We start from the raw sequence: 25,239 nt of genomic DNA, 5'->3' as shown, positions 1-25,239 counted from the left end.
AGATTACACGTCTGGTTTAGTGGTCCAAAGATGCAGAATTGATGATCAGTCACAGAGGTTGAATGAACACAAACTGACATCGAAAGACCTGAGGCAAGGAGGCCCCATCAGAGGCCTCAGCCAGTCAGGCTCTCACGGAGCTGCCTTCAAACGATCCTTGATCTGTGAGTTTAATTCATCCCGTGACCACTTGTAACTCAAAACACTCATATCTCAAATCAACCATCCGCTTTGAAATGAACGGAATTACTGTTTATCTGTTCCAGCCTCAGCCCAAAAACAACAACAAAAAATGTCATGTTTTTTTATAACAAGGAAAATAGCACTTGATAACATTCTGCTATATAACAACATATACTAATCACATTAAAAAATAGAGCATCAGGAAATAAACAGTTTGATACATTAATTTCAGGTTCTGCTGGTGTGAGTGATTTGGCTCTACTGGGCGTCAGTAGAATATAGTCATGCAGATGAATTAAGGAAAGTTTCATTCAACCAGTGCCCGTGACTCAGGATATCCCTGCGAGCGTTGTTATGGTCCCTGTCTACATGCCTTGCTGCATCATTTGTGTTTTAATATCAGTTTGTTAAAGTTTAACAAGCAAATGCAATATAAATATTTTTTTCCATCCATCCATCCATCTTCTACCGCTTATCCGGGGCCGGATCGCGGGGGCAACAGCTTTAGCAGGGAAGCCCAGACTTCCCTCTCCCTAGCTACTTCTTCCAGCTCTCCCCGGGGGATCCCGAGGCGTTCCCAGGCCAGCTGGGTGACATAGTCTCTCCAGCGTGTCCTGGGTCTTCCTCGGGGTCTCCTCCCGGTGGGACATGCCCGGAACACCTCACCAGGGAGGCGTTCAGGAGGCATCCGAATCAGATGCCCAAGCCACCTCATCTGGCTCCTCTCGATGTGGAGGAGAAGCGGCTCGACTCCGAGCCCCTCCCGGATGACCGAGCTTCTCACCTTATCTCTAAGGGAGACCCCGGACACCCTGCGGAGAAAACTCATTTCGGCCGCTTGTATCCGGGATCTCGTTCTTTCGGTCAATATTTTTTTATGCGCCCAAATTAGGAATTGGATCAGGGGGCGGCTGATGGAAGACAGATTACACATTTTGTGTATTGGTCCAAAGCTTCAGAATTGATGATCAGTCACAGAGGTTGAATGAACATAAACTGACGTCTTAAGACCTCAAGTAAAGAGGCCGCATCAGAGGCCTCAGCCAGTTAGGGTCTCCCGGTGCTGCCTTCAAACAATAAATTCTGTTGAACAATTAGAGGCAAAAACATATACATTTATTTTGTTTTTCCAAATCAAACATGCTCCTGTGGCTTAGTCAGGGAAAAATTATGAACCACTGAATAATGTATGAAAGGAATGGATTTCTAAAGAAATACTATATGATATCTAAATAAGTGGGTTTACATTGCCCGGGTTTGTTTCACTACTTGCTTTCTTTTTCTCAGTGTATTACCTGATACAAAGATGTTTTACTCTGCCAAAAACAAACACAAAAAATACCATAACTTCATTAAGTTCTCGAAGGATAAAGTAATATTTCCAAATATGAAACATTATCATTACATCTTGGCTCCCTATTTGATTTTTAGGCGATTGGTGTTGAATCAAACAGCCAGACATGAGAAAATAATTCACAAATATGTTTTAGAAACCAGTAAAACGCTAGCGGGGCTCCACAGATTTCTGACGGTGCTAGAGCTCTCCGAGCCACGGTGTGGCGCCATACCGGATAGGGTGACAGGTGAGCTGTAATCTATCTCAGCGGATTTTGGTGTCCAAACTCGGTCCACAGGGCCGCTGTCCTTCCTGTTTTCAATCGCCCCCTGCTGCATCAGAACTCATTGAAATGGTCAGTTTAACAACAAACTCCGAAGAAGCTTGATAACGATCCTGACCATTTGAATCTGGTGTGTTGCAGCAAAGAGAAATGGCGAACAGGCAGGCGGGACAGCTGCCCTTGAGGACCGGAGCTAGACATACCTGGTAGTCTACTTAGTGCATCCTGTAGTTGTTGCAGGGTACATACAGATAAAATCACATTCACCCCATTGGGCAGTTTCTACCGTTTTCAAACAAAACGCATGCACTGTAAGCAAATGCAAGGGCGAGAACATGCAACAACTCCTCATAGGAGGAGTTTAAACACCCAATTTTAGAACTGTGACCTGCTAACGACTATTCCACCATGTTGGCGTATTTAAAATCTGGAATTTGTGTCATTGATATTTTCTCTATGGGAAATGTGTTTGTGGTCCTGGAATTCCTGCATAAATATTCCCAGGAAAATGATCGCACCTTTATCTACGTCGGCACAAGCTTTATTTCGAGGGTTCCTTTCCGGCCATTGCCCTCCCCCTCGCCATCCTCGAAGGGAAAATGAGTTCAGCAGCTTTTATGCAATCCCAAACTCGCACACATGAACTTAGCCACAAATGCATGAACGCAAGCTCTTCTTGTTTGTTTTGAAATAAAAAGAGTCAAACTTCAAATAAATAAACAGCGTCTTTGTTTCCAGCATGTTATGTGAGCAGGGGTCGTAAATGTGCCGCTGGTGACCTCCGGGGAGGACACACGGACCTCCCCTTTAAACTGGCACTGCCCCTTAACTACGTCATGCGCCTGGCTCAACGGGTGCCTGTGTGTGCGCGCGCGCGTGCGTTAGATGGTCGTGTGTGGGCGCGTGCGTGTGCGGAGTGTGTGGCGAGCGCGGTCGGACTGTGGCTCCGTTGCGTTGTTTGTGTTGCATTGTAGCCGGCCTGCTCTTCTCGTGTTTCACTTGCGAACGATGGCAATGTGCAAGAAATGGCTGTGAAGCACACCGGCCGAGCTTTGCTGGCCCTGCTCGGGCTGCTGGCTGTCGGGAACGGTAAGTTTGAGCCGAGCTCAGCCACATTTTCGCCTTTTGTCTCGTTTGCATTGTGTGTTCGTTCGCTCCTCGCCATGGCCCCGCCGCTGCGCACTGGAGGGGATTTGGCTAACCACCGCGAGCTATCGCTGACCTATGAAATAAAGTAAAAATACATTTAAAAGGTTGCTGTCCACAATGACTGAAAATATTTTTCTAGTTTGCCGACACCTTCCCGGGTACTTTAAGTGGAGCGAGCAGCTAAAGCACAACAACATGGTACCTGCTGCATGTTTACGCCGGAGCGTCTGCTAGTCAACAAGAGAACAGTCTACTTATTTATCCATGAACGTGTGACTTAGGAAGTGGACGGAACAAGCTGTTGTTGAGCTCCCATTTGTGGCTCATGTATGAAACAGTCTCACAGTTGGTGTGTGTTGGGCTTGCTAACGACACGGCTCCCTCGTTGAGCGTGCTTTTAAAGGGCTCTCAGAATGAAGGCCTAACCTACTTAAGTGCCTGAAATGTGTTGTTTGGGAGTAAACACTGGCAGCTATTGCATTAGTGTCTATTTGTAAAGCAGTGAAAAGGGTGCTCTACCGCCGGGAGAAAGCTGGCATAGGCTGACGACCGCCGTGTATTCACGAACCCCAGACAGGAGTCACAGTTCAAGTCTGGCTGTATTGTGATGGAAATGTGGCAAGTGGGGGTCTTTAGGGGCGCTTCTCCGGTTTGGTCTGGTCTGGCCGTCTGCTGCCGTCGCTGCTTCCAGATGATAACAGCGGCCCCTCGTGAACAAGCGGAGATTGTTAAAGGGCTCACACTCTTTATTTACTTAAGTAGTGTGCATTAAGAAGAGAAGCCTGTAGCCTGGTAAAAATACTGTAGCAAAGTATTGATTCGTCTCCTTCGCTCAAATAAAAATCGACGAGTACAAACTGTACAACAGGGCTCTACACATTCACTCACACAAATGAATGGTGAAAATTATTGTTTGGTAAGTGGAAATCTTCGGCATTGGTCGAGATGACTGCATCAAAACCGACAATGTGCAAAGGATATCGCCACATGGGCTCAGGAACACTTCAGAAAAACAATGTCAGTAAATACAGTTGGGCGCTACATCTTGAAGTGCAACTTCAAACTCTACTATGCAAAGCAAAAGCCATTTATCAGCAGCAGCCAGAAACGCCGATGGATTGATACAAAGTGGAAAAATGTTCTGTGGTCGGTCGAGTCCACATTTCAAATTGGTTTTGGACATTGTGGACCTTGCGTCCTTTGGGCTAAAAAGGAAAAGAACCCTGTGGAGCAGAGGTGGGCAAACTACGGCCCGCGGGCCGAATCCGTCTCGTTGGTCTTTTTAATCCGGCCCGCCGAAGGTTGGTCCATAATTGAGGTTCGATGTGACTGATTGCATTCATTTGAATTGGACCTGTAATGTCAGGCATTTCACAGCCAGGTGGCGCATTGACTTGAAGTTGAAGAACAGGGGGGGGGGGCGGTCTTTTCGACCACCTAGGACCTCTGTATCGCTCTACTTCTACTGGTCAGACCAGTAGAAACCCCTATTTTAGCCTCTGCAGTAATGCACAGGCTAAAATAGGTCATTAACAACACTGTTGTATATTAATACAGTACTTTCATGCTTTTGTTCTGTTGATGTTTGATATGGACTGTCAACAAATGCATTATTTATTTATTTTTGTTTAAATGTACCATAGCTCGTGCTGACCTGGCCCTTCTGTCAAATTTTGAAAGTCAATGCGGCTCCCGAGCCAAAAGTTTGCCCACCCCTGCTCTGGAGCGTTATGGACGCAAAGCGAAAAGGCCAGCATCTATACTCGTATGGGACTTGCACTTCTGTGACGGCACTATCAATGCTGAAATGTACATACAGTATAGGTTTTGGAGAAACGTATGCTGCCATCCAAGCAACATTTTTTTTCATGGACACCGCTGCTTAAATGAGCAAGACAATGCCAAACAACATTCTGCACGTCTTTGTAGTACATGGGTGCGGGTACAAAGGTGGCATGCCAGCAGTCCAGACCTGCCTCCCATTGAAAATCTCATGAAGCGTAAAATACAACAGCGGCGACCCCGTACTGTTTGAACAGCTGAAGCTGTACATCAAGCAAGAATGGGAAAGAATTCCATTCACAAAGCTTCAACAATTGGTCAGTTCACAACACTTTGTGAATGTTGATAAAAGAAAAGGGGATGTAATAGTGGCAAACATGACCATTTCCTAGCTCTCTTGGGACGTAATGCAGCCGTAAAATTCTAAGTTAATGATTATTTGTGAAAAAAAAAGTTAATTAGTTTGAACATTAATTGTCTTGGGCGGCCCGGTAGTCCAGTGGTTAGCACGTCGGCTTCACAGTGCAGAGGTACCGGGTTCGATTCCAGCTCCGGCCTCCCTGTGTGGAGTTTGCATGTTCTCCCCGGGCCTGCGTGGGTTTTCTCCGGGTGCTCCGGTTTCCTCCCACATTCCAAAAACATGCGTGGCAGGCTGATTGAACACTCTAAATTGTCCCTAGGTGTGAGTGTGAGCATGAATGGTTGTTCGTCTCTGTGTGCCCTGTGATTGGCTGGCAACCGATTCAGGGTGTCCCCCGCCTGCTGCCCGAGGACAGCTGGGATAGGCTCCAGCACCCCCCGCGACCCTAGTGAGGATCAAGCGGCTCGGAAGATGAATGAATGAATGAATGAATTAATTGTCTTGTCTTTGTTGTGAATTCACTTACATATAGTTTGAACATCATTGCATTCTGCTTTTATTCAACGCAAGGCCTCAACTTCATTGGACGAACAAAGCATTCGAAATCTCTGATTGAATCTCGATTCATTCAAAAAACATTTAAAGAGACAAGACTAATGAGATTTTGCACTCAACGCCGATCTTTCTTGCTGACAAAAAAATCTCCTAAAATGACACAATGGATGGAGAAATAGCTTGCTTTCGAGGCATCATTTATGCCAGAGACAACAACTTGCCCTGAATCTTTTTTCTCTCGTCGTCATCGACAAAGATGGACAAAATTAATCAGCCTATTTAGACAATTGTAAGGAGTAGAACGTACAGAGCTGTTTCTGAAAGTAGGGGAGTAGAAAGAGACATCTGAAAAATAAAGACCTGAAAAATCCAAAGCATAGTCGATTCCAACTACTGCAAACAAGCCAGAATAGAGTCAAAGTTTTCACAACACGTTGGTTGTGCAATGCCATGCTTAGTTTAATCTGTACAAGCTGTCTTCCCTTGTTACAACTTGCCACTAAATTGATCAAGGTAGTGTTTAAACCCCATGCGCTGGTGTTTTTAGCTTCACTTCAGTGTCATCTTCTCCACTTTGAAACCAAATCCTCTTGTCTTTCATATTGTCTTTTCTCATGTCCTCTTTTATGCTTTTATGCACATTTTTAAGATGGTACTATCATGAAATGAGCATGTTGGGAATCTTGCATTTTGTTGAAATATGCCTTAGTGGGAGGAGCATTGCAGTCCACAGTTCATTTTTAGTGCCTGTTGTACATTCTAAATATAAAGTTCAACATGATCCGCATCAGAACATTACCAATGTGGATTACAAAAGCAAAAGTGGAGCTGCAAGCAGCTATAAAGGGCCCTCGCAGCACTGGCCACATTGGAAGAATGGCACGTTAGATTTGGATTTTATGTTTGTATGGATGTACTTATTTATTTAATGAGGTAGATCAGATTAGAAGCTAATTTATCAAGTACGACCGCTACACAAGGCCAAAAATGAGGCAAAATTTGAAAGAGAATTGAAACTGTCCGACTTCCTGTTGAGTTTAGAGTAGGGCTCCAGAGACATTTTCTAGGTCTGGGGTTGTTGCATTCGGTATGCCGTCCAAGCAGTTGATGCTTAGACCCTAAGTAAAAAAAGTCACAAACTTGAACCGTTAAATAGTCCAAGATAAGACTGTATGATTGTAATATGAAGTCTTTGTCATCAGAATCTTGATATCCTGTCATATTTTTTGTTCAAGTATGTAAAAACACACAAGGAATTCGTAGTTTGGGCCAGACTAGTATTACCATGACACGCAACGATAAGAAAATGAACATTTAGAACGTAACATGGAAAAGAGTCTCCATATAATGTATAATTAGTGCTGTCATACCAAACAATGACAGCTTAATGCAGCTTACGCAAATGATGCAGAGTCATCAAGCAAAAATAAAGTGTCTTGTCAGGGCTCTATGGAGCTCCCGTTTAGGGTGTGCATCGATTATATTATAATATCTATTGTGAAACCGTTCAGCTTCTCTACCACCAGGCTTAGCAAGGGAAACCCGAAGTACAGTAAGTATTCTCTAGTAAGGAATTGTATTTGCGCTGTCCAATCTTTCCTTATGACAAAATTTCCATATATCCATGTGTAACAACACAAGCAATGAAATGCAAAAATATATGCTCCTAACACTGTTTATAAGACAAAAGCTACAGTGCAGTATACTGAACAAAATACAGGGTAACAAATTTAGGACGATTTGCTACAAAATGAGACTAGCAACAGACCTGGTGGCTTTCTTTTCCACTCACTCACTGCCTCTAACTCGACCTCCCCTCGATCGCCACCCAAGACGGCGTTGCTCAGCTTATGTCGTGCAATGAACTTTTAAAGCCAGCCACGGGACACTTCGAAGTTATCGATGCCCATAGTTAGTGTGATGGAACTCGCTTTCTCTCTAACTAGCGCTCCAGTGAGCGTAAGGTTTTTTAGCACGATAACAGGTAAAGAATTCCAGGAAACGTTCGTTTACTCGACTATCTGTCGAGCCACAAGTAATTTACTCCGAGCAGCTAATCGGATGCATTCCACTCTCTTCCACAGATCTAGCTATCTACACACACAGATATTGAGGTCCCTCTTCGCCAATGGGAGGCCAGGATGATGATCGGTAGTAGCCAATGGCAGAGCAGCTATAAATATGTTGCGTTCAGGAAACTTGAAGCTGTGAACGAAATTAAAAAATCGTTCACTATTCCAGTAAAACTCATGCTAATGGAGTCACTTACATGTCGCCGTTGTGGATCCAATGAGAGTAAATAGCGGCGCGGACAGCTTTATCACGTAGTATCGAGCGGGCTTACTCTTGTTTGCGCCACTGCGGGCTTCTGTATTGCTTCCGAGTACCGGAACTTCAGTTTTTATCAATCGATCTTTAATGTAATATCGTAGTCGAAATTTTAAATGCATAGGTTTTTATTCCGGGTCTGAGAATTTCCGTTTGAAAGAAGTCCGTAGATGGGAATACTTACTGTAGTGCAAACCGGGCATGATTTGTGACAGCAGTATGTGCCGTTGACCCCCCCCCCCCCCCCCCCCGAATGTATTTGTTGTGGAGGATTGTTTTTATTTATTTTATTCCTTTTATTTAAATAATTACAATTTAGTTAGTTATGCCGCTGCTACTTGCAGGGGTACTACTACTCGTCCCCGTTTGTGTCTCTCCAGTAACTCCTCTGATTAAAACGACAAAGCCATACAAACACCTATTTTGTCAAGAAAATGTCATACGTCCATTATCCGAACTGCTTGTCCTCACGAGGGTCACGCTTGTGCTGAAGCCAATCCGAGCCCTCTTCAGGCAGTAGGCGGTGGTACATCCTGAACTGCTTGAAAGCCAAGCGCAGGGCACACATAGAAAAACAACCATTCACAATCACACCTAGGGACAATCTAGAGAGTTCAGTCAACCGACCATGCTTGTTTTTGGAATGTAGGAGGTACCCGGAGAAAACCCACGCAGGCACGGGGAGAGCATGCAAACTCCACAGGTAGAAATCGAACCCCGCACTTCTGCGCTGTGAGGCGAACCAGTCAAGCACTGTGCTCCTCGTGGAACCTGTTTTTGATAGTCACCTAAAATTTGGAAACAGCTGATCGAAGCAAGTTGACCAACGCACCAGGGCCCCGCCCAAGGGTGCACTTCAACCTGCCTGCTCAGTTGGTTTACATTATGCAGGAATGATGTCATAGCCGTTGTGTGTTTATTCAACGTGGGCGCTCCAGCGTTGACAGCGACGTGTGGGGGTGGATGTGTGGCCTACAAAGACAAAAGTGTGTGTGTGTCCGCTTGGGGGAAGGAGGGTGATGGGTGATTGATTTGTCCAGCTGGCAGGGTCGTTAGCGAAAGGGGGCCCGCAAGTAGGTGTGGTTAGAGCACCAACCGAAGGATAATGCAATATAAAGCCCGAAACCAGACCAACCTGAAAGTCACTCAGTCCAAACAGATTCTGCGGCTGTGTGTGTTTTTTTTATTTTTTGGCAATGTTTTTTCACTGATTGCTTTGGCGAGTCGCGTGTTGTTGACTTCATTTAGATTAGGAGCGAGTTATGCTTGTTGCATGCTTGCGTGATGCAGTCCGTCTTGTGTGCACTCAACACACTTGCAATGTGATCTCGGCACTGGCAGCCACACTGCCCGGAGGTGGGGAGTGGCTCACTTCCGTATCAGTGGCAAGAGTGCTTTCCCGTAGTTGCACTTCTTTTTGGAAATGATTTTCCTATGGTCACACGTGGTAATGACTTCCTGACATGAGCGCACCTTACTTGGTTTTTAAAATCAGAGATGCAAGTCAACTTTTCAAAATGATTCTGAATCTGGCCTCATTTTATTCTCTCCCGCGCATCAGGTTTTCACCATCATAAAATAATAGATTTTGTAATATTTATGAACTACGGGTTAAATTCGGCTGCAGGTGGAGCTTTTTTCTCATATGTCATGGCCCTAAATTAGAATGGATGGTAAAGCAAGCTTTCAGAGGTCAAGCTCAAAAACAAAAAATGCAAATATGTGAAATCTGACGTGCCGGAACAAAAGGAAAGACATTTTTTTTAAATCGGCATCGAAAATATGTTCGGGGGGGGGGGGGCAAAAATTAATTTCATTGAATAAAATTTGTGTTGATGGGTGTAATTTTCTATTGCGCTCGTTAACTGTCAAAGCACAAGGCGAGAGTTTGTTTGACTTGTTTGTATGTTTGTCTAGCCACATAAATTTGCAAACTAAAGGAAAAGTGCGCTGTGTCATAGGCAATTAGGAAAAATTTATTTTCTGTGTAGTGGACACGCAGTTGTCTTAAAAAAATTGTAAGAACTTTGATTCAAGAAAGATATGATGATAGCTGGGCAATATACCGTAGAAAGGTCTAAAAATCATATCGTATTATATATTGAATAGCGAAACGATATATCGTGACATAAAATTAAACCTCGGATTATATGTATGCGTTTTATAGTCACTTGGCCGAGCTAACATGGAGCGGGGGGAGTATTTAGCCAGCCAGCTGCGATTGGTAGCTGGTGCGGAGCAACTTAGCCGAGAGCCTAGCATTTCTCCCAGGCGGGGAAGCAAGCAAGATGGGTGACTGTAGTCGACCCAAGTACAGCTGGCAGCCCCTTCTATTTTTGTAGTCAGGTGTGTTTTTTCCACACTGAGGAAGACTTAATGCCATTATTGCATTTGATTGGTTGAGCATATGACATCACTTCTTTCAACTGTACTGGCAACTGCAAGGCTATAATGGAATCTTAATTTGTGGGTGTGCAGGTTTATCGGTGTCTTTTGAACTGTTATTATCCGCAGGACAGGTCTGCACCGCTCCTTTTCCAATTTCAAGGATGGTCCCCGAAGCTGCAAAATGAGTCCCCCCAACAGCAGATTTACTGATCAAAATGAAATTTGGTTGTGTTGTCTATCAGAACAGACTCGCTTCATTCACGAGACTGACCAGGAAGTCTGTGATTTTGCTTGGAATCAGTCATTCCAGGGTTCCTATTTTTCATGACACTTTTTGGGTTAAAAAAGAATTGACATATTGTCAACCATTTTAAAACGCCTGCCTTACTCGCATAGCCCGGAAGGCATAATCTGTATAATACCCATGCGTTATTAGAGTAATCGCTTTCAAGGTTTTGATGGTGTGCTGCAATTTTCTGTCATGTTTGTAAATGTTTCCATGTACACTGAGCATTGTGAATATTGCACTGAAGCGTGAGTTGAAGATTCCATTCAGTCGTTTCCTCAAATGGTTCAGCCAATTCGTTGCTCCTTCCATCTTTAACTGTTACATTATGATTGCTCGCCTGTGCTGATTGTGTTGATTTTTCCAATTTGATGTGGGGGTCACGTTGGTGGGTTTCGATCGGAGCGGCTGCCCGTTTGATTACAACGAAGGGAAAAGTTGAGGAAAACTGGAAGCTTCCTGACCGGCTACAAATGGTGCTTCCAATTTGCATTCCCATGTTTACGACATGTCTGCGTGATGTTAATTCATCTTCTTTTCCCCGTCGTTATTGACCATCGGTTTTTGACATTGGTAAAGAGCTCCGCAGATTGAGGTCAAGTGTGAGGGTGGTCTAGTGTCCATAATGACCTCCGTTGGGCCCGGAGGCTTCTGGGCCTTAATTGGAGCAGCAGACAGCGTGCACTGTGACTGACCCGGCGCCGCAATTACCGATGCTGCACCACAAGGGATACTATCAGCGCAGGAGCCACAATTTCACTCGGAAGCAGCCTTGCTCCATGCCATTAATTCAAATGTAGAACTTTGACCAAATAGATTCAGTAGCAATGGGAGATCATGTCTGGAGCCCGGCAATTCTCTTTTTTTTTTTTTAGCTGCTGTTGGAATGCAGATGTGACAGACTATATATAATTTTACAGGCTGATGTGGAATATCCACCTTCATCAAACGGCTTTTTCGAAAGCTCAAAAGCACATTTGCATGTACAGCGATGCTGCCTTTCTCTTGGGTGAGGGGCCCTCATGGTGGGCGGAGGTGTGACATCTTTCAGCATCTTCCTTTCAAATGTTCAACTTTTGGAGAGCACGGCAGTGTTCCCTCTGAGCTGCACAGTCGCGCACTCTCGTCACCCCCTCTGGGCACGCAAACGTGTACAGCGCATCGCTAAAAATGTTGAAGCCTGAGCTCGATTGGCTTTTTGCATTTGCATATTCACCTCATCGAAAGAAATTGAAAAGTTCATTCGGCTGAAGTGATTGACGGAGCGGAAAAGAAAAATGAGTCAAAGAAGAAAGAGAACGATGAAAGTGCATTTGGAACTGAAATGCGCAACAGTGTCGTGTAATCTTTGTCACGTGGACCTTGCTCGAAGATGCCCACTTGGTTCTTTTGACCTAGTTCCAGCTCATACACGCGGCATCTTTACAGTGGTATTAATGTTGAAGTTCTTGAATAATATAACATTCCTCCTGCGGAGGGTTTGGTCAATTGTTAAGTCTTACCATTGAGTTGTGTCTCGTTTACATCCATGGTGACTGGTGTAGTATATGTGAACATTACACCTTTTGCTCAGGATTAAAAAAAAAACAAAACATGGAGTCAATTGCTTGAAGCGGTTGGAAAAAAAAAGACTGTTGCAGTGTGTTTGCCAACACATCACTTGGAGACGCAGAGTTGTTCAGCGTACTCCTCATCTCCTCCTCTCATAGCCGAACGGGGAAAAGAACACCGATGCTTGAGAGAATTACCGCAGCCCAATTGAAGCATATTGTAGCGACGCACTCATGAAGTGTCCCTGGCCAATGTGTGCTGCAGTTCACTGGCTTCATGGAGCTCAGCGCTGCCTCGTGTCAACAATGCACGAGAGCGAATGAGTGCAGGGCCGTAGCTAGTCCTGTCGATGCCCGGGGCAAAGGTATGCTCAGACGCATGGAAAATTAGTGGGAACGGAATGCTGGTGAGCAACATGCCATAAAGTTCATTCCTTTGAGCAGCGTTGCTTTCACAAATTGAAAGAAAGTGTTGTTGGTACTCTGGAAGCCTTGATTTCAGTGTTTCAGTGATGACACGGCGTAAAACACCGCTTGATCATCCTGAATGTTGTTGAGCAGCGATTGACCCGATTCGCCGAACAAATAAATAATTTAAGCTAATTCAGAAGATAACCAACCCAGTGAGGCACTTGATAGTGAAAGAAGCCTACAACCAGCTAGTTGCCTTTTTCCTATGAACATGTTTAAAAAAAAAATATATATATATATATATATATATATATAAAAATGGACAGGCATGGTTTTGACCCTCATGTGTCAACCACACTGCAACCCGTAGGTCGAGTTTATCATAAAAGTTCCAGGACTACCGTCACACGAGATATACAGGTATTTGAGATCCAAACCACAGTTTCCCCCTGGGAAATAACCCCCCCCCCCCCACACACACACACACTTGGGATCATCCAGAGTTCTCTTGTCACAGCTATTTTGTCATCCACGTCTTCTTCAAAACGAGCCCCATGAAGACACTCTCGAATTCGGTGTCGAGGAAAAAGTGAGCCAAGTCGTGTGAGTGGGGTGGTTGCCCCGGCGTGGCGATGTTGTGTTGGACGCTCAGGACTTTGGTGTCTTGCCACCACAACGCCATTGATTCTTTTTTTTCCTTTTTTTTTGATCATTGGGTCAAAAGGGAAAACCTGCAGTTCAGGTCCAAAAGCTTTTTTTTTTGTCACCAGCCTGGGAAGCGTTCAGACACAAATTTATATTGTATCATTTTTTTAATTAGCCACTCGTGTGTTTGAAACAAAAGATCGTCCGCTCTGAGCACAAAGTATCGGAAGTCTATTACATTTTTGTTTTGTGGGTTTTTGTTTTAGACTCGGGACGTTTTTATATGTCAGACAGTGAGAATTTTGATATTGGCGTGCTGACATTGTACCATGATAGAGTGATTCAAGACAACAAACAGCTGCAAACTACTGTGTTGACCCCAATGATGAAGTAGTAGCGATGGTAGTCGTCGTGTTGGAGGTTGCTGCAGTCCCGGGACCTGACTTGAGAATCAGATCAGTAATTCGAGTCCCAGATGCAGACAAAGGTAATGACTTTCCTCTTTCCCGGAGCATTGATTCAGATGCGCTTGTTCGTGTGAGTGTGTTGTGTGTTGCACTGTCTGGTGGCGGCTGTTCGTCTTGATCAACTCTGTCTGGTATTTGTAGCGATCAAATTTCAGCCAGTACATTTGGGTAATGGTGCTGCTGTGCTCGTCGCGCGCTCCGTGTTTTCTGTACTTTTGTGGGTCTCGCTTTTGACGCAACACCTGAATGCAGTCGCGCCAATATAGATAGGGGTGTTCACACGGCACATATTTGCGCCGGCGCTGCACCGATGTATTTTGTTGCGATATATTTTGCACCGCAGCAAATTGTGTGGAGCGTTCACACGTACAAAGCCGCTGAGCGGGGCAGCCCCGGTACAGTCTCGGGGCTGCCCCACTTGCGTTCACGCGGCAGTTTCTGCAGCGGAGCAAAACGACAGAAAACAAATGAGCTGTTGTGTTGCTTCTTTTTAAAACGTATACACGACTCAAACGACTACTGGACAGGCACATCCTTCTCGGTTTCCGTGCCTTCTGCTCGAGAGTGACCGCCCCCGTAAATCAACGATGACTTCAATGACACTCAGAAAAGCAAACACGTAATGCGCCAAACAGAAAATCAAGAGTGGAAATCACAAAATAAATTCTATTGGGGCGGGGGGTGGTGAACAAACAACAAAGGAACAAACAACTCCGAGACAGTCTCCTACAAAAGGAAAGATGTTACCAGCCAAGTCTTGTGTCGTTATTAAACAAACACATGACAGAAGTCCGAAAGAGCACGAAAGCAACGCATTCTCGCCATACTCTTCACATTCACAAGCATTTGCTCTGGAGCAAATTTAACCCAGTTGCGTTTACACGTGCAAATTTACATCGGTGCTGCTTCGCAAACGAGCATTTGCTCCGGAGCAAATTTTTAAACCACCTCCCTGAGGTGGATCAAATTTGGTCCAGTGTGAGCTGTTTTCTGCTTACGCCGGAGCTAATTTGCACGTGTGAACGCTCTACTGGGGCAGCCCCGGCGCAGCTCCGGACCAAATCTTGCAGTGTGAACACCCCTTATACGTACAATGGAGTCAACGGGGTGCATTGTTGAGATGAAGGCAACGGCGCTGTGGCTTGCTATCTGGTCCAAGTTGTGGCAAAACTAGTTTGGGCAACCAAGTTTTCTTAATCCCTTCCTGACTACATTTTGTCATTTCCTGCCTCAGCATGCACGGAATGATCGGAACTTGACAAACACACGGCCCGATGTGTTCTCCCCTTTGTAACTTCACTGTTCTGTTGCTTGGCCCCACCCTCCGGTAAGTCAAAGTCTAGACTGGGTTTTAATGACACTCACAGCTGGTCCCTTGGGCGGACCGCGATCGCAGCTGGAGGCCCTGTAAGTCTGGCTCATTACTCCCGCCCCCGTTTTTTTTTTTATTATCCAGCCCAGCCCCCCGTCTGGCGTTCAAATGTTGGGGTTTTTGCCGTTCACTGTGGCAAGCGAACCCACAGCGACCCCCGCCCCCCCGCCCTCTCCACCCCCCGCCTGCCCGGCAGCTCTTTGTTCATGCAGGGCCGCTTCGATCCAATCCCTCCTCATGTCGTCTTAATCTGCACACAAAGCACCAGTGTAAAGACCAACAGCAATGTGCATACAAGAGCAGAGTTCACCCAAAAATGCCGGTCGCGCACATCAGGCCTCGACTTGGCTCTGTCATGTGGAGCGGCTTGAAATCTACTCTGTAGCCGTGGTGTTGGTGCTTAGCCATTTTGGGTTCGTGGGTTCTCTCGTAGCACCAATGTCTGTATTTGCTCCACGCTGGTCCATGCTTCGAGTGCAGCCTTCTACAAAACAAAGCATGAGCTAAGGACTTGAGGCAATAATGTTGGCTTTCCGCCATGTTTGCTCCTCTTAGCGCTTGCCACCTCAACCCCCTTCACGCAGAGGGACTACAAATGGCAAAGGGACACCATTTGATGGCTTTGTAGTCGTCACCCTGTGTAAAACGATGCCTCAATGCTGAACTGTCACCCGGCCTTTTCCCTCAACGTGATTTGTTCAAATTTGCTTCACCTTGGGCCTGAAATTCCTTTTGCATGTCTCTTCCCGGTCGCCCTCTGTATTGCAAAGTGCATTCGAAATGTTCCTGCTCGGAGTGCTCCTCCTTTCCGGTAAACAGTCACGTAGTGTTGAAAAATAAGAACAACAATCCTCTCCCCACGGAGGATGAGGCCGCGGTTAGGATTAAAGCGCTTTTGTGACGTTGCAGTTAGTTGTGCAAAGCGGCATCCTGCGTACTGATTGATGCAACCGCAATTTGGTATACTGTATGTCGCAAGGTAGTCCCAGCGTGGGTGGAAAACTGTTGTGAAAAATCTGCTCAGCCACACTTGAAATTGTGAAAGCATCTGTGGTCAAAGAGACCCCTCCGGATAAGACAGAAGATTAGTTGGAAACTCACCACGCTTAAATCTTTTCTCTCTCTGTGCCAGACATTGTTAGAGCTTGAACTGACTGTCACGCTTCTATGGAAAAGAATAAAGATAAGAATTTCTCTCATCTTGGCTTATTATTGCTTTGCGGTCCACAGTCGAAGTCTTGAGGGGTCCACTCTTCATCTGGATGGGGCTGTCGATCTGTGACACGTTACTGCGAGACGACCCAGTGATTGCAAGGATTTTGATTGAGGTCCCGTCGGGAACAAGTCTCCACGCCCACTCGGGTCCTGATATGCTCCCAAACTTCAGTTGAAGCCGGGGGGGGAATGAAAATGTGCGCTTGGACTCCAAGTCCCATTTGGCTCCAAAATGAATCGCTTTCTTGAGTTCCGGCGACTTGGCCACCACCACGACTGGTTGGCTCACAACCAGTCATTTGTGCCCGGCACGGGTCCACTTGTGACTCAAATGGCCAGCTATAAACTGCGGTGTAAGAAAGGTGCAGTGTATTGCAAAAGGAAATGAAATGGGGTTGGACACATTTACATTTTTTTTAATATCATAATGATTACGTATCGAAACAATGTTGTACCTCTGTGTCAGTGAGGTCTAAAGAAGGGCAAGGAATGAAGCCCTCTGTCCTTGTTTAGTATCGGGTTGTCTCCCCTGCAGGCAGGTTGGGCGTCACCCAGCCTCTTTGGGTTCATCCGCCGTGAAGGCTCTGATTTCATGGCCGTCTGGGTGCCGCGACTTCGGTCCTGCTCTGTCTGGTCACACCAAAAGTGTGTCCCGCCTGAATTGAACTCTTTCCATCTGCGTGTTTCTGTGGGTTTAGCTTTCCCCCTGCAGCGCAATTATCAGATGCGAGCCACCTGGCAAAACTCGGACTGCATGCATACACGCAAAACAGCATTTTAATCATGGGTCGCGACATCAGTACCTGTGAATAACTTGGCTCCCAATTGCCAGCGCCAATCACTATTCATTCCAAATCAAACTCTTTTGGGACTTCCCCCACAAACCTAATGCAAAGTCATGGTTTAAAAACAAACAATGATGTCATGATACTGCCGAAGATCACGGCACTTATCGACTGTCGTCCTCGAGAGCCCCTATCCGGCCTGTTTTAGGTGTTGTTTTTGCCCGCGCCGACGCACCTAATTTGAATGCCGGATATTCAACAGGCTTGTGCTGATCGCCTGAATCAGGTGTGTTGGAGAAGGGAAACATCTCAAACTTGGAGATTTAAAAGCAGTTAAAAACAGAGTTAGAGATTTCAAAGCAAAGTCAAGAATTTTTGGGTGGGGCGGGAGATGTGATTTAAAAAAATAAATAATAAACATCATTTCTCATGTCGATTGAAAAGCATTCACGCTTTTGATTGGTGTATTTTGAATCTTTACTCCTTTGTATGATTCACTCTGGCAAGAGATTCCAGCAAAACGAGGGACTGTATGATATACACTAGGACAGTGGAAAAACAAGTTGGGGGGGGGGGATTGGGGGGGAGGGGGGCTTCTGTTATTGTGAACATAGCTGCAGCAAGCAAGAGGTTTTACAAACGTAACCATTGAATGGAAGGGGGCCAGTAAGCTCTTTTTGGTTCTCTCTCGCGCTCCTTACCGCCCCACCTGTACCGGGAGCCAGCCCCTCAGTACTGTGAGCTTTGCCTCAGATATCGTTCCAACCCTGCTCCTATGATGGAGTGCACGATGCCATCCAGTCGGAGACATCCCATAACAGAGAATACTTGTGTTTCCAGTCTACATCTGAGCAAAATGTGCAAATATTGATTGCACACGGCGACATTTCTCTGCATTCCACGGTAACGCCTCGATTGGCTGACCCCCTCCAGCTCTTCGTTGCAACTGCACGACCTGCGAGAAGACGGGCTATGAGTGTGAGACGGACGGCGCCTGCATGGCCTCCACGTACACCATCCAGGGGAAGGAGCAGCACGTACGCATCTGCATCAACAGGGACAACCTGGTTCCGCCCGGGCAACCCTTCTACTGCCTGAGCGCCGAGGGTCTGCTCAACACTCACTGCTGCTATGTGGACTACTGCAACAGTATTGACCTGAAAGTCCCCGGTAAGGCTCGGTCGCATCGGCACGGCGACCCCTTCCCGCCGCGAGACCGCACACGCGAGTATTGACCTCTCTGCTCGATCCCCTCTGTGCTCTCAGTGCCCACCAAGGAGGACATTTCGGGCTCGGCCGGCTCCTGGGGTCCCGTGGAGCTGGCGGCGGTCATCGCGGGGCCCGTCTTTCTGCTCTGTGTGCTGCTCATGGTGGGCGTTTTCCTCTTCCAGTATCACCAGAGGGCCTACAGTCACAGGCAGAGGTTGGAAGTGGAGGACCCGTCATGTGACCATCTGTACTTGGCCAAGGACAAGACCCTGCAAGACCTCATCTATGACATGTCTACCTCCGGATCAGGCTCTGGTAATGGCATGCGTGCTGACAATCCTAGAGCTGATTTGAGTTCTACTCATCTTTGAACCCTCCTGTTTTTTGAGCCAATCCTCAGTTGAATCACCCCAAAATATCGCATAACACCGTGAAATGCAATTAAAAAAAGTGGATGTTTTTTTTAAAATTTAATTTATTTTAATTTTTAAGCAGCCTCTGAGTTTGACCGGCAACAAGATTCCAGCAAATTGGCGTAACGCATCCTGTCGAAGGTCAGGCCTTTGAAATAAAACCATGGCGGAACAACAACGCGGAAAAACTCCGCTTTTTTTGGCTCTTGCATTTTGAAGCCCAGATTTTTGGGGAGTGAAAGCCCGCATTGCGAAATGTTAAAAACATTTTTACACAACGCCATACGAGAAACGCGTGGGCCGCAACTGACCAGAAGCATCTGCGTCCATTTCAATGACGAAAGATCATTTGAGAGACGAGTGATTTGATTTCGTAGCGCGATCACAGAATGCACTCGAAATTGCCTCCCGTAGTTTTCCCAAGTATGTTCATCCAAGTGTTTTCTATGATCTACCGCCTGCAAATGACGTCTTACCGTTCTACTTGCTTCAGTTATCCAATAATCTCCAAGCAGGAATAAGAACATCCACATGCAGAGTCTTTCTTCTTTAGCTCCACAGTAAAATCATTTTCACTGCTCGCTGAACACGATGCAACAAATGCCTTTGCAGATGTCGTGTTTTGCAGAAAAGTGGATTTTGTCAGCCTATAAACTGCATCTGTATTTGCCCAAATAAATCGTCTTTACGGTGCAGGTCTGCCTCCAAAGCGCTGCATGTTTCTGATGCAAATCATGAAATACATCAATAAACATCTCGCCCCAGTTTGGTGTTGGGGATCAATCGCTGTTTTACCTCATGTTAAATTTCAGCTAATGCGCTTTTGAGTGGCTACTTGCAGTTTTTTTTTTTAATCCCCAAAGAGGTGCCGATTTGAACTGTAGGCCGCGATGACCTCCCGCAACTTTTCGGAGCCGCGGCTCAGCCAAGTCTTATCGCACCATTCTATTAACACTTGAGAAAGATTTGTGGGATTTTTACAAGACTGGAAAAATTGCATGGCAGCAATTATTTTATCTGCGGTCCAGTGGATAGTCGTGAAAATACCTTGCGGTTGCGAGCGTAATCCGCTCGGAATGTGTGCAAACATGTCGATGATGGGAACACGCACTCCTGTGCCCGTGAGGTCAGACTGCGCGCTTTGAAACACGTTTGCCTTTCTTTTGCTATTGGCGCTTCCTCACCGTCACCAACCAGCTCAATATTTTGTTTACTGGCCCCTGCAGGCCTGCCCCTATTTGTGCAGCGGACCGTGGCCAGGACCATCGTACTGCAGGAAATCATCGGGAAGGGCCGCTTCGGCGAAGTCTGGCGAGGGAAGTGGCGCGGCGGGGACGTGGCGGTGAAAATCTTCTCATCCAGGGAGGAGCGCTCCTGGTTTAGAGAAGCCGAGATCTACCAGACAATCATGTTGCGCCATGAAAACATCCTGGGCTTCATCGCGGCAGACAATAAAGGTGAGGCAAGGAGAAGAAAAGGGCGACGGATGCTGACGGACGCGCGTCGAGCTGATTTAAATCAACAAACCAAGCGTCGCTATGCGCACTGATCATATGATTGGGGAAAAGTGCAATCAGAGCATTTGAAGTGACGTGGCCTCTAAATGTTTGTCAAAACAAGAAGCGGCTTCGTGACTTAGGCACAGACTGGCATCTTCGAGATGAGCGCATACATTCAACCCCCGCTTTTGCCGGGGCTTAGTTGGCCTTGCTGACGTTAATAGTTGGAACTATCAAAAACTCATCTTACAACACGGAAAAATAATGGCGCGTTCTTACAAAAAAATTGGGCCGACAACGAAAACAAAGAGCCGAAAACAATTTCCAAAGCAGACATGCAAGGAGCCAACCGCAAAATAGGCCAAGGTTTCCCCACTTGTGGATCCTGTAATTGCGTTTCCCCACAGACGTCTGTTTGTTTCCGAATGCAATTTTAGTGTCGATGAAAAACACAAATTCAATCACATGCACTTTTTATTTCTTCACCAAAGCAATTGCGTGCGTGCGTGCGTGTTCTCCTCCAGACAACGGCACGTGGACGCAGCTGTGGCTGGTGTCCGACTATCACGAGCACGGCTCCCTTTTCGACTACCTAAATCGCTACTCGGTCACCATCGAGGGCATGATCAAGCTGGCGCTGTCGGCCGCCAGCGGTTTGGCACATCTGCACATGGAGATCCTCGGCACTCAGGGTGAGGGGAGCTCGCTCGGCGCCTTCACGTCACTGAATTCGCCCCGTCCCAGTTAATTCCAGACGCCTCCCCCGTAGGTAAGCCCGGCATCGCGCACCGTGACCTCAAGTCCAAGAACATCCTGGTGAAAAAAAACGGCATGTGCGCCATCGCCGACTTGGGCCTGGCCGTCCGCCACGAATCCATTACGGACACCATTGATATTGCCCCCAACCAGCGCGTGGGCACCAAAAGGTAAGTGAGCCGCATCCGTGCAGCCTCCGCGTTTGCTTGCATTTTGTAGTCCGAGTGGGTTCTTTGCATTGTGACTTTCTTTCCAACGTGTCTTTCATACGAGTTTGGGCTGCAGCTGACAATTGTTTTCAGCATTCCGGGAATCTGGATTATTTCGTACAATACATCTCAATTCATCTCGGGCTTTAAGAAACGACACGCATAAAATAACAATATAATATAACACAACATCATCAAACACGGACAGTCATGCAATCTTAGCCACTTTTCCCCTAATACGCTTTGTTGTTTGAAGCAGTTCTCGATGAAAGAGAGGATCAAAGTGGATCAGAGACGTCATGCTTAAAATGTGCGCACGCCGGCTACGAGCCAAGTTTGAAAGTAAGCAAGAAGCTGTAGCGTCCATTGACTCAAAACGAGGTTGCTTCACTTCTCCCTGCCATGTAAATCCGCTTCGCTTCCAAGCGCCGACTCCCAGTTCCAAATGTGCATCCGCACTCTGCGCCAACGCTCCTCTCGTCTCATCCTCGGCTCCCACGAGCCATCCATCCAACTGCACTAGCCCAGACTGTCCAACTGCGCCACCATCTCCGCTGAACAAAATAAAACACAAGCGCCACCAGGTTGTCAAGCGGCGACAGTCAAATAGCACCGACATTCATTCCGACGAGAATCAGCGCTGGTACACGCGTGCTGCGGAGAAGGCGCAACCACCGAGCACAGATTCTTCTACTTTGACCAACGTTGTGGCCAAAAAAACACTGAAAACCATCCACATCGGGTCCCTATCACGTAACAACAAACACCATGTGATAAAACAAAAGGGGAAAGAAAGCAAAGCTCTTAAAGAACACTTGCCGACAGCGAATCCGATTTCTGAAAAGCCCGTTTTAATTTCCATCCCTTGATTCTACAACAGGATATTATGCCAAATCGACGGTGCAGAAAATGCACAAATGTACATGAATCATCAATCCGTTCCTGCTTTTGTCCGTGACGTGTTTGAAAAATGGCAAAAATGTTGATTATTCTTAATTGCAAAGTAAAAGCGAAATCGGTATGATTTCATGGAGCACAACACAAATCAGAGAAGATCGACTTATGACAGGCTTTGGACAACTGAAAATGAAACAAGGCCTTCAAATGATGAGTCAATTTATCAAAAATATTTATCGTTTCCTTTGATAGTCGATCGGCTGTCAATCTGTGCACTTCTTCAGTGAATAAACGGCCTGCACATCTCTGGCAAGGTCGAGTGTGATTGACCAAATGATTGCTTAGCGCTCGGCTCCATTTGTCATACGAAAAGCAATGTGAAAATGATTCCGCTCAAGCTTTTTTTCAGAGAAAGTTGCTCGGGTGGGATGAGTCGCTAAAAAGAGCGGCAACGCGGTCTCTGCTTTTAGAAACGATCGCTCTTTCTCTCTCTCTTTCTCTCGTCCATGTCAACAGTGCAAGTTCGACAGGGATACGCTTTAGACTACGGAAGCTCCAACAATTTGATTCAAATCAATCATAAATTGTCCCGACAAACTTGAATCGATGAATAAAGTGGGCTTATGGTCTGGCTGTCTAATTGTTTTTCTGCAACCTGACGTCATGCTGTGCAACCTCCCAGGTACATGGCTCCAGAAGTGTTGGACGAGAGCATCAACATGAAGCACTTTGACTCCTTCAAGTGCGCCGACATCTACGCTCTGGGCCTGGTCTACTGGGAGATCGCGCGCCGCTGCAATGCCGGAGGTGAGACGCGTGCGCGCACACGAAGACACACACACACCTCTGCGCAGCAGAGCCTCCAGGACGCACCCGATCGTTTCCATTGCGCTTATATGGCAGGTATCCACGAGGAGTACCAGCTGCCCTACTATGACCTGGTGCCCTCTGACCCCTCAATAGAGGAGATGAGGAAGGTGGTGTGTGACCAGAAGCTGCGGCCCAACGTGCCCAACTGGTGGCAGAGCTACGAGGTAACCAATTGACTTAGTTGTAGAGATTTTTTTTTTTTCCCCAGGAGAGTATTGAATAACTACACATATCTGAACAGCTTTCTATCAAGCTACCATATATATCAAGAAGGAAGCGTGATGAAATGGCCGAATTACAACGTCACAGTACTTAATCAAATCACTAGAGGCCCATCTTCCATTCTACTAGCTGGGGATGTCAAATGGGAAATACTCATTGAGTTTTTAAACTACCCCGAAGACCTAAATATCCTTTCATCCATTCATTTTCTGATCCACTAATCCTCACAAGGGTCACGGACGTGCTAAAGCCCATCCCAGCTGTCTTCGGGTAGGAGGCGGGGGACACCCTGAACGGGTTGCCACCCAATCGCAAGGCACACTTAAAGGACAATTTCGAGTGGTCCATTAACCGAGCGTTCAGCTCCATATTTGCCAATAGTTACCAATTCTTCAAAAAGAGGCTTCAAGCTGTTGAAGGTTGCTGTCAAACTAAACATCAAACAAAGAGAATATTTACAGAAGAATAATGAAAAACAACCAGCATATTTTCCGCTAGCTTAATGCTCATGGTAACACATCATGTGTCCCCTGTGTGCGCGCTGTGAAGTCACTGCGCGTGATGGGCAAGATCATGCGTGAGTGCTGGTACGCCAACGGTGCGGCACGTCTGACGGCGCTGCGCATCAAGAAGACCCTGTCGCAGCTCAGCGTGGAGGAGGACATCAAGATGTGAAAGAAGCCCTGCCAGTTTTCAAGCCAAGGCCTACCTCACCTTTTTAGCCAAAACTACTGAGACCCACCGACCCTGTCCCATGTCCTTGTGTCTCCCCGCCCCCGAAGCCCCCAAACCCTTTCCCGTCGTCATGGGCCGCAGCACTACCGCTGTTAATATCATCTCACTGTTATTTTCAGCTTCCAGATGGCAGGAACTACTATTGTACAGTTTTCATGAATTTAGCTTTGTTGTTTTTTTTAATTCACTCCAAAATCGTCCCAACCATGGAAGCCTGACAACCTGTGAATGTTTGAGTAAGATAGAGGCCATGTTTGTAATCCCATGTGGAAGGACTAATAAACACACATCCTCTCGCCGTGACCATCACTAACTGGAGATTAAAAAATATATGCTGTATATAGAAAAATGTCATCATGTGTAGCCTCCTCTGTGCAACCTACAGGCAATCACTGGACTGGCAGGGAAAAATGTTTTTAATTTATTTGTGACTCTTGACTTGATGTGGATAAACACTGTGAGACGTCCGGCACCGAGCGCCGTCGTCCAAACGGCTTGATGACATCGGGCTGAGAGGCGTATCAAATGTTTTGATTTCTTTTTTTTAATATCTCGATATATTGTGTGTTTCTGCCATGAATTGTGTTTTCTTTTGTGACTTCTGACACTACTGATAATGGGTACCTTTTTTTTTCTTTTTAAACTAAACAACACTCCCCTGTCCGTAAGCACCAATGTGAACAGTGATGGTACTTTAACTTTTTTTTTAAACGACACTAAATGAGTCAGCTGCATTTTCTTCTGTCCCCCCCTCGCCCTCCCTCCACACAGACTCCTGATCTGTTGGTACTACTGATCCCACATTTGTTGCAGCTGATTTCCTTCCTGTTCATGTTAGGGATTGCCAGGCAAGTCATTTTCAGGACTGCGCAACACGGATGTGATTGCAAGCAGCTCCCCTAACTGACACTGGAAAATTTTTGGGAGCGGCCGAGAATTCGGTACCCTGTTTGATTGCAAAGCAGAAGCATGATGTCATAAGTAGTTCCTGGAATGGTCGCCAAAGTGAAGCTGCATGATTTTCATTCATTTTGTTGGCCTTGGCCACGCCGAGGCGTTGATCAGGAAATCTGTGTGTCCATATTTGTTTGTGTCCACGTTTGTTCATGTCCGTCGTGCATGCAGCCGGGGAGTTTATGGGAGACACATACGGCCCTGTCCGTGTTTTACGTTGCCATGCATACGCGGGCGGCTATTAGACAACCTGTCCTTGTGTAATATTTCATGATAGAAAAATCCATGTTGTGCAAATGTTTTCAGGATTACTGTATATAGATGATATACAATAAATTCCTTTTTTTTTTCTTAAGTCACTGGCTTCATGAACCGTAAT

The 25,239-nt window shown here is 46.2% G+C and overlaps 1 protein-coding gene across 2 annotated transcripts; it reads left to right on the top strand.

Annotated features, from left to right (window-relative positions):
- Positions 1–2,666: 2,666 nt before the first annotated feature.
- acvr1ba (activin A receptor type 1Ba) lies at positions 2,667–25,215 on the top strand. 2 transcript variants are annotated; one of them, XM_052058077.1, is made up of 9 exons: positions 2,670–2,891; positions 18,030–18,266; positions 18,363–18,620; positions 19,945–20,175; positions 20,742–20,909; positions 20,987–21,143; positions 22,762–22,886; positions 22,983–23,113; positions 23,721–25,215. In XM_052058077.1, the coding sequence occupies exons 1-9, from the start codon at positions 2,828–2,830 to the stop codon at positions 23,844–23,846; spliced, it is 1,497 nt and encodes a 498-aa protein (XP_051914037.1). In that variant the 5' UTR covers positions 2,670–2,827; the 3' UTR covers positions 23,847–25,215. The 2 variants fall into 2 exon arrangements, with proteins under 2 accessions (XP_051914036.1, XP_051914037.1); XM_052058076.1 differs by having other exon boundaries at positions 2,667–2,891; positions 22,762–23,113.
- Positions 25,216–25,239: the final 24 nt, after the last annotated feature.

This window comes from Hippocampus zosterae, chromosome 2 (assembly GCF_025434085.1).
Source record: "Hippocampus zosterae strain Florida chromosome 2, ASM2543408v3, whole genome shotgun sequence".
In the NCBI taxonomy this organism is placed as follows: Eukaryota; Metazoa; Chordata; class Actinopteri; order Syngnathiformes; family Syngnathidae; genus Hippocampus; species Hippocampus zosterae.
This window is presented reverse-complemented; position numbering and strand designations above follow the sequence as displayed.